The sequence below is a fragment of the Apium graveolens genome, chromosome 3 (genome assembly GCF_009905375.1).
Source record: "Apium graveolens cultivar Ventura chromosome 3, ASM990537v1, whole genome shotgun sequence".
Lineage (NCBI taxonomy): Eukaryota > Viridiplantae > Streptophyta > Magnoliopsida > Apiales > Apiaceae > Apium > Apium graveolens.
The window spans coordinates 64,203,444-64,213,719 of record NC_133649.1 but is presented as its reverse complement, the minus strand read 5'-3'; the positions used below and the strand labels follow the sequence as shown (position 1 = coordinate 64,213,719).

General features: G+C 34.2%; 1 protein-coding gene across 3 annotated transcripts; it reads right to left on the bottom strand.

Annotated features, from left to right (window-relative positions):
• Positions 1-261: 261 nt before the first annotated feature.
• Positions 262-6,678, bottom strand: LOC141712370 (26S proteasome non-ATPase regulatory subunit 12 homolog A-like). Of its 3 annotated transcripts, none has more exons than XM_074515290.1 (12): positions 6,521-6,678; positions 6,238-6,432; positions 4,663-4,770; positions 4,453-4,557; positions 4,271-4,327; positions 3,976-4,172; positions 3,558-3,657; positions 3,350-3,462; positions 3,089-3,242; positions 2,918-2,995; positions 668-911; positions 262-457 (listed from the first exon to the last, which is right to left on the bottom strand). In XM_074515290.1, exons 1-11 carry the CDS (start codon positions 6,521-6,523, stop codon positions 693-695), a joined length of 1,329 nt encoding a protein of 442 aa, XP_074371391.1. In that variant the 5' UTR covers positions 6,524-6,678; the 3' UTR covers positions 262-457; positions 668-692. The 3 variants fall into 3 exon arrangements, with proteins under 3 accessions (XP_074371391.1, XP_074371390.1, XP_074371389.1); XM_074515289.1 differs by having other exon boundaries at positions 447-512; XM_074515288.1 differs by having other exon boundaries at positions 447-911.
• Between the last annotated feature and the right edge of the window lie 3,598 nt (positions 6,679-10,276).

The window sequence follows — 10,276 nt, the reverse complement described above, 5'->3', positions numbered from 1 at the left end:
TTTGCACGATCAACTTTATGATTAGATTTTCATTTTAAAATTTTAGTTAACTCATAAATTATACAAACGGATATCAACTTGAAGCTCTAAAACATAAATTAAGCCATTGGGATACCAAAGTAGGCACTAAAGTTATCAAAAATCTTAATTAAAATTCCAGTATAACAGATGTGTAAAACTATTCCAAAGCCTTTTTTGTAGTAAATTAAGAAAAATTACTTCATACTTACCAAATCCAATTTTGTCTTGTAGAAACAGGGGTACAATGTAATCTAAAAGGCAGAAATGGCCGTACAAGGATAAATAAGAGCAAGTACAAAAATAAAATGCCTAGTATCTCTATACCACAGCAGTACAGCATATTGGTTCACAATCAAGATATCACTGTGAAGAGCGTGACTAAGAAACAGGGAGAGAACAATATGATGCACTGAAGAGAAAAGCACTGGAAGGATCCCTGAACAATATAATGAATAAAGGATAAAGCATCTTCAAGACACGGTCATTTTTCACTGCCGAATAACAATCCCAAAATGATTTTAGTCTTAAATACCCGTTATAGATTAGAAAAATACAAGTCAATCTCCAATTCTTTTAGGGGAAAAATATTGGTTAACTTCAAAGAATATTTTTATGTGAAGACGACAAGGTGATGTTACAAACCCACATTTGCTTTGTGATCAGGCATTTGTTCAAACCTTCAAGGCAGCTTTATGCACCATTGTCTCCTTGTGGATCTGGTGACAACTCTTCTCCACCAGGTCAAGCAGTTTCTCCAGGTTCATGGCCCACGAATTTAAGATGTCACTACTATCTTTCGCTATCCGGAAACATACAACACCCATTGGTCTGTCAACCTTTGCAACCAGGGCTTTAGAAACAACCATATCTGCTAGATGTTTTTCGGTTTCCTGAGAAAAGTCAGTACACCAAGAATAAAAGGTTAATCCCCTACTTACTTCTAGAAGTAAGATTAATTAATCCCCAGAAGGGGGTGATCATAAAATCATATCTTTTTGTTCTGCTGGCAGTATCACACTTAATTTTTCCGCAATATAAAAAGTGCTATAAAGTTTTATACAGGACTCAAACTTATAGTCCCATACGATGCATCATTTACAGAACTTTTGGTTAAGCAAATCATACAGACTTGATCCACAATCAGATACAGGTTCCCTAGAACGCATAATAATAAAACTAATACAAACTATGAACTACGTATCTTTCTTACAAGTCAGAGTTATAGTTGTATATATATAATATATAATATATCAAAGTACTGGTGCACCCAGTTGAATATAGAAGGCTACACATGTATACTAGTTGTTCAGATACCGTGGTCTTTAAAACTTCAGAAATAAGTATATATATATTCTGTCTATGATGTGTCTGTAGAACCTGTAAGAAATTCTATTTTTCAACTGCCTGAGTATATCTGATCTGAATTCAGTCCCCATCGATCCGCCACTGAGGGGACATCATACAAGACGAAAAAGGACTGACCCAGATCCGACTTAACAGTCTATGGGTTGTGAACAAAAAAAAAAAATTCTCTCATTTAACAGTTAACATATTACGAAGAGAAGTAACATTTTAAACCAGACCAAAACCATATTTAAAAATGTGAATTTATTATATACAAGCGAAAAGCTGAAAACATGGCTTAATGGTTCACTGAATCTGGTCATTTATTGTCAGGATCATTTTTATTAACCATGCTTTGCAACTGGGTAAAAAAGGAACCCGAGAAAAATTAAGTACATCACTAGTTCATTTTTTTTTATAGGAAGTACTAGTTCATTTAATTTATGTAAAAATACAACATTCAAAGCCTCCAAGGAGTCAATGTAATATGTCGATCATAAGGTATTTCCAATACAGCCAGAGTGACATTGTTCTCCAAGAGTGACATCCAAGAAAGTTGTTGGAGATCACAAGAGAGACTATATATGAGAAAACTGTGTAGACTTCTAAACAGTTTTTATATTAAAAAAAAACTAAGAAAAGAACATTAAGAGAAATTATAAGTAACTTCAACGACAATACAAAGAAAGCTGTTTTTAAAAGGTTTTTTTTACTCAGCATGTCAAAATCACTATTTAGAGCAATTCCAATAGACTAGCTATTCATGCTCTGAAGTTGAAATTATTAAAATGAGAGTAAGAAAAGTGCTTCGATAACCTCTTTGTAGTTCTTAAATCACTAAGAGGGTAAGAGCATCATTCCATTAGTGGGAAAAGGTATGAAAAGTGGGTAAAGTGATGAGACCAATTAATGTTTAATGTATAAAGTGAGTGTAGTGGAAGAAAGTAGTGGATGTAGTAAATATTTATATTATAAACCTTTACTATTTTTGGAATGTATATAATTGGAAGGGACGTACCAAAAATGAAATTGTATAAAAATGAAAAAGGTAGGTGAAGTATTTTATAATATAATATCAAAAACAATATCTTTCTCTCTTTTATATTGTACTTTACTTGAAAGAATGTACTTTTAATAATAAAACATTGAATAAAGGAATGAGTACAAGGAGCATTGTTGAGATAAAATTACTTATCTATGTCTTAACAACTAAGAGCCGATTTTTTACATTTTATGCAAGGAGTCAGTTAAGACACTATTGGACTTGCTCGTAGGTATGTAATGGGATTTTCTTTAAAAATTTACAATCACTGGCCTAACTTAACCCGATAGGCATGTGCCTTTCATGGAACAATTAAATTATTTGAAGCACATAAATTTCTGTTTTAACTTTTTTTTTTGTTTTGAAACTTCTGTGTTAACTTTTAGTTGACAAAAAATTGCAGTCCTGTTAAACTACTGAATGTGTGTCATATTCTTTTAATAGCCAAGCTAATCATAAAATCAAAACTATGCAAGTGACAGGTTTACAATTAAGTTTATCTTAGCAAACCTGAATACTAAGACAAAGCAGTTCCGCAAGTCTTTTTAACGTGATCCTGGAGTAGTACTTGGAAACAACAAGGATGTTCTGCACACAGAAATTATGAAAAATAATTAAATGATTATTCCTTTGCAAATAGCTCAGATAGCAAAAAAGAAATCATCATGTGTAGATGTTTACATGCTCAATTACTCTCTCTCTAAAATTTTCAGCTGCCTTGTCGCCCAAAGAGCCGCCAAGCATATTTTTTTCATTCTCAAACTCATTACTGAATAAATTCCAGAGTGCTGTCCACTGAATCACCTCCATAGTGATTAATTGTTTTAAGAGTAGCCTACATTTGAAGGTAAATCAGTTACAGATGCTAGAAACACGAAGATAAGAGTCAACATATTAAGATTCTTTGTGGTTGCAATTTTTCATAAATGATAGAGAATATACCGAAAGTGAGGAATTTCTGCAAGATTCTTATCCTCCAAGGTAGAGTTCAGAAGGCTTGACTGCATTGGATCATGTGGTGATAAAACCAAGTACCAGCATATTTTTCTTAACACCTGATAAAAAATTACCAGTGACGAAAAGATTGAGAACACCCAATATACGATGCATATTAAATGATTAAAGATAGATAAACAAATCTAAAAAATACCGGTATCCACAGGGCAGAGTTTTCTTTGACAGTTGGGATATCATATATTGACTTGTAACAGCGACATATTTCGAGGTAGTCATTGTTGTGTGAATAGTACCTACAAAGTCAATTTACAATATTTTTCTTTACCAGTGAGTATAATGGTCAGAGCTCGCAATACTTTATTCTTCAATGCATTAGAAAGTTTATAGACCAACAGGAATGCTATTATTCTATTACATAGCTCCCAGAACAGATTTAGATGTCTGGCTCACATTTGTCATTTATTTAGGTTCCTCGCAAAATTAGAAAAAATTTAAATTCAGGAAAGCTGTTGTTGAGAGGGTAACATGCTTAACTTACTAAACATGGAGGACAATTAAAAATTCTACTGAAACTAACAACCCTAAAATGCAATATTTAATAGTCAATATACCTTATCATTAATTCATAGTAAATACGCTTTAACTCAAGAAGCGATGGGATGTCAGCAGGAGCCTCTTCAACAATATTGTCTCCTTCTTTGGCCTTTTTCTTCTCCTTTGAAGCGTCTACCTCAAAAACCCTTGGACTGATTTTTCTGGAGAGAATTTGTGCACGTACATAATCCTGGCGGTCCAAACATAGCCTGACCTAAAATGTTTACATCATATGCCATTTATTTATTATCCATAATCTAGAATAAAAACAAACACTTGTAGAGGGAATAAACAGAGAAGAAGACTAAATACTTGATCAAGAATGAAAGCAATTTTTTCAGTCTTGGCCATTGCACCAAATGTTTCCACCTGTAACCAACAACATAAGATAAATTATCTTCAAACAAATAACGCATTTCTAAAAAAGGATGTGTCTGATTGTGGGTGTCTTTGTGTGCACATAATCAATTGCTGTGACATAATCAGACACACACCGCAACTTCTTGCATCAAATCTGCAGCCTCGGCAATGTTCCCTTGTTCCTCCTTGATTTTAGCCAGTGTTTTCACCAACCTGGCTCGCTCTATCTCAACATAAATCTAGCATAAACATGTTCAGAAAGGACCAGAAAAAAAAATAAATTATTTTCATACCAAAGATTATTCAATATACAAATATATTTATACTCTCAACAAGAAATTTACCTTGCCTGCTGATACACTGTTAAGTGTTTTAATCAGCTCAGTTTTAGTTTCAATATCTGGAGTTTCATCTATATATTTCATTGCTTGCTGGACCATTGCGGTGACAGCCTGTTCAAAATCATTTTAGCAAGTAATCAGGAAGAGCTACAACATAATAATTGACAAAAGGAACAGAAGAACTCTTGCACAACAGAAAAAAGCAAAAGCAGTGTTCTATTTCTTTGCACTAATGCAAAGGATTGAGTAATCAATGATTATATTCATTAAAATACCCATAATTTCTGGTTCTTTTTAGATAGAGACAAATAGCAATCAATTTGTGTAATTCAGATAGCAAGAGGAACTCTCTTATGCATTTGTTGCTAATTTACATATACACTCAACATAATTCAAGATTCATTATGTCAAAAAAACCTCTATTGGCTTCAAAACTAACTACACACACATTTATCCTATATCAACTTTTGATCTACAATGAACTTTTTGAAACAGATAAACAACCCCGGATACACTATAAGTTCACAAAAGTCAATTTCTTCAAAACGTATTCCAGCAAAATGTCGCTTAATCAGTAGATTTTTCTATTATAAAACACCAAACGAATTTCCTAAAGACGGAATTAAGTAATTTTAAACAAGTACATGACTCACTATATTCATACAACAAATATTAGAACATCGAATATATTTTGTGGTTCACAAGACAATTCATGAAAAGTACATAAAACATTTATTAACAATAAAATACGAATTTGCACAAACAAAAGCATCTATAACACATATAACATGCCCAAATACACACAATTTTTGTATGTTTGCAGATTGGACAATATGCACAAAACCAAGGGAGCAACTACAGCCTTCAACTGCCTGTGCCTCTGACAACAAATTAATCCAGTTACCTCTATTCTTTTAATAGTTAATAGGAAGGTTGGCATTGAACTCTACACCACTTCATTACACGTACCTTTGACACAGCTTGAGAACTCCTAGATTCCTGGTTAGCTCTTTCTAATACTAATCATATCTAAATACTAGCATTTCAATATATAGATACTAAATTATGTTATACTTGTAGTACTAATCACGAAACTTGTACAAAAAAAACAGTCCAGCAAACTCTACCATCACTAATCAGATCCAAACACAAATTAAACACACATACATATTCAAATTTTATAAGCAGTTAAACATTCTTCCGAAACCAAGAGCAATAACTTGTTTCAACCAACCGTGCAACAAAAAAAATCCAGTCAACTTTACTAAAAACTCATAAAATCGAAACACAATTCACATATACATACACATTCAAAATCTGTAACCAGAATACACTAAAACTCATCAAATCAAAACACAATTCACATATACACATTCAAATTCTGTAACGAGGATATGTAAAATACGAAACCGAAGGAGGCTAATACCTGTTTCAACAAACCGCACAACAAATACACATTCAAAATCTGTAACCAGAATACACTAAAACTCATAAAATCGAAACACAATTGACATATACATACACATTTAAATTAGGTAAGCAGAATACGTAATATACGAAACCGAAGGAGGCAAATACCTGTTTCAACTGACCGCGACGCTTAGACAACAAAACAATCTGATCATTAAGTGTTTTCCAAGCACGAGCATCGTAACAGAGCTGCAATATCTCCGTAACCGCCTTCTTCGTGCCGGAGACTTCGCCGCTAAGTCTCATCTGCTTCTCCTCATTCAGCAGCTTCTCTATTTTCGATTCCAATTCACCTAGGCCTTCCTGTAAATCAGGATTTTAAATCAAAATCAATTAGTATACGAATTTGTATATATAGTGAGATCTAAATTGACAGGGATCCAAAATTTACCATCTCGAAATTGAAGTAAGATTAAGAGAGTGTGCGTGAGTGATTCAGAGAATATGAAAGCCAGAGAGAGAGAGAGAGAGGGGGCTTAAATTGAAATGGGATTCTTCGCCTCCAAGAAGGTTTTATTTCTAATTACAAGAGTACCACCCGTTTTTTTATTTTATACATCAATTAAATTCGCGACTAACAACCTTTTTCGCTATGTTATCCATTATTTCGAAGTCATTTACATAACACAAAAAGGTCCTTAGTGATCACTTAGTGATCGATATAGAATAAAAATTAAAATTTTACGAAAAAAATATTTTTATGTGAAATTCCGGGAACTTGTGCCTTAGAACTTTGAAGAATATATAATGTCGATGCGCATTCAACGGTGTTACAAAATAATGGTTTAAACTTCTATAATAAGAAACAAAATCTTTTTTTATCGTACATAACCCGCAGCCGCTACCCTTCGGGTACCCACTAGATAAACCCTATGGGCTCACGCAATAGCTTCTAAATCATGTGAATCAGGGTAAACCGCATTTAAGATACAAGTTCTGACTCAAGAGACACGACATCAATACAAATAAAATGTAGAAGTCTAATAATAATAATAATATGTATTTGTGCATTGACGTGAAAGGTTATAGAACATTAACAACTAGGAAAATAACATATATTGCCGATGACGGTGATGACAGATGATACAAAAGAGATGGTCAAGTAAGAAACGAAGCAAATGATGTTAATGACGAAAGAAGATCAAAACACGAACTCTACAGTTGTCGGCATGAAATTATAATATCATAGTTACCTCGTAGCCAAAGACTTTATATCACTTAATCCACTCTAAACTAATGCATTAATGTCGAAGGATATGATATAAATTATTTTATTGGGTCATCAAGAGATGAAAACACCCAAAAATGACATTTCTGATCCTAACATATTCTATGAAATGCATCGGCATGAGTGGTTCTAGCAGCTGAAATATGACTACTATTATTTTACCAATGACACTAAAATAAAAGGTACAACAATTATATGCTCTTTATTTTTGTTGTTAAACCACACATGAGAGTAGATTAATTTTATTAACCTCAATTTTACTGAAGATTTCTGATACTTAAAATCTTGGGGACTTGTTGATACTGTATCGTGATTTTAGATATTTAGTGTTGGATCGGCATAAACTCGTATTATTGGGTCTTTAAATCAATATAACAAGTATGTCGCAAATAACTTCACAATGAAGGGTAAGCCCAAGAACTCATTGACGAATATAAACTAGCGTAAGAGACTATTCGCTGATGATTGGTCAATATATTATTGGGCCTACTTCAAAAGACTATAGTGGCCTTAATGACTTTATATCAAGACAATGACAGTCCAATGACGAAGGCGCTGAAAGGATCCAAAATTTCAATTATATTATATTATATTGATGACTTGCCGCCAAAACATAGTAATGGGCTGGGCCTAACGCCAATCATAACCAATATTGAATAGAACTACATGGATTTGATCCCTATAAATAAGGGCACATAGGCACCTTGAGAAAGATCCGGAAATCATTATTAATTAACTTACTCTCAAGAGTAGTTTTAAATATCTTAAAACCCTAGTCGTGTTCTTGTGATTTATACCTTTTCTTCCGATAATCTCTATCCGAAAATCCGATATATATTTTAATATTGAAATTTAGTTGTTGACGAAAATTGACTTTAACAATTAGTTATACCGCAATCGATAACTTGGTCCTTGGTGCCTCATCACGACTTGGCTTTATTAGGTAATTTCGGTCTTCTTAATCAATGGATTTATTATTAAGCATATAGATGGAAAGAAGGAAGATGCGACATAACGGGAGGAAAATCAGCAAATCATATCAGCAATAGTATCTCGATAAATATTTAGAATTGTACCTAGACATTATAGTGAACCTGGTAGCCTGTATATATAACCATGACTTGTGTTGTAATTATTAAAAAAAGAAAAGAGCAGAATACATCAAAATCCTTTATGGTATCAGAGTGCTAATTGCATAAAAGCTCAATTAAAAGATCCATGGCCTCTTCCGTTCTGACGAACCAGATCATCTCCTTCAATGCTCTCTCTCATCTGCCAACCAAACTTACGCCAACAAATTTCTCTGTTTGGAGGACCCAACTCCACTCGGCTCTTATTGGATTCGATCTCCTTCACCATATCAACAATCATAACGTCAAACCTGCAACAATTCCTGATTCAGAAGATAGTGCAAAAACAATTCCAAACCCAGAATTTCTCATCTGGTACAGGGAAGATCAGCTCATCCTAAATGCAATACTGGGAAGTTGTTGCCCAGAAATTCAGACTTATATATCAACTGTTAATTCTTCCAAAGAAGCGTGGGATCGTCTCTGTGCACTTTTTGCAAATAAATCACGATCTCGCATAATGTCTCTCAAAGAAAAACTCCATGATAATCCACGTGGCACACGCTCCATTTCGGAATACATGCGAGATGTACGAGCCACTGCTGATGCATTAGCTATCGTTGATGCTCCCCTCGCTGAAGAAGACTTAATCATTCATGCTCTCAAAGGTGTGGGTAATGAATTTAATCATGTCGCAGAAGGCGTTCGTATTCGAGACACGCCAATTACGTTTGACGAGTTATGCGACAAGTTAGAAGATTCTGAGCGTCGAATTAAAAAGGCAGAGCATGTCAACCCACCTCTTTCCTTGGCGACAGCAAATTATACGAACCACCATCATGGTAATCAAAATCGTTCTTGGAGCAATCGGACAAATCGAGATCATAGCCGATTTTCACCAAACACTCAAAATAACGGGCGTGCTTTTAACAACAATAGGTCCAATTGGAACTCATCTCGTCCAAACACAAATCGGTCTTTCAGTTCACCTGCTTTATTCTGTAACTTTTTTGAAATACCTGGACACCACACCAATGAATGTTGAAAACTGATGCGATTTCTCAAAACCAATAATGTACAAGTCAACTCAACATCGCAGGCTCATAACTCCCAGCCTATGGCCAACATAGCCTCTCTTAACAGGTCTGCTGCTCAACCATGGTTGTTTGATTCCGGTGCCTCTCATCATGTTACAGGTGACATAAATAATCTGCAGCATTTTTCCGACTACGGTGGCCCTGATGAAATTAATATTGGTGATGGTACAGGTTTGAAAATATCTCATATTGGTAACAGTATACTTGTTCATCAGGATAAGTCATTTGTTTTAGATAACATCTTGTGTGCACCCTCCATTAAGAGTAATCTAGTATCTGTTTCAAAATTTTTCCAATCAAACAATGTCTCACTCGAATTTTTTCCCTTTCATTTTATTGTGAAGGATCTACGCACGGGGGCGCTACTACTTCACGGGGAAAACATTAATGATGTCTATTGTATTCCTAGCTCAATAAATCCTCGAGTCAATCACACAACAAAAACTCAACTCACAACATGGCATCAACGTCTGGGTCACCCATCTCTTCCTGTGATTCGATCCGTTTTTCAAACATGTAACTTAAGAATGAACTCTTCCTCAAGTACTAGGTTTCATTGTAATGCTTATGATTGCAATAAGAGACATAAACTACCATTTGGTGAAAATTCTCTTCAAAGTAATGCTCCTCTTGAATTAATTTACTCTGATGTTTGGGGACCTAGAGACTTATCCTTTGATGGTTATCGATAGTATCTTATATTTGTCGATCACTTCAGTAAATATGTTTGGTTATATCCTATGAGAAAAAAA

Excerpts from the sequence above, each read along its gene's own strand:
- LOC141712370 (XM_074515290.1), bottom strand. Across the intron at positions 4,558-4,662 it reads ACAGTGTATCAGCAGGCAAG|ATTTATGTTGAGATAGAGCG; the intron begins GTAAATTTCTTG and ends TGTTTATGCTAG. Across the intron at positions 912-2,917 it reads TGCTTTGTCTTAGTATTCAG|GAAACCGAAAAACATCTAGC; the intron begins GTTTGCTAAGAT and ends GACTTTTCTCAG.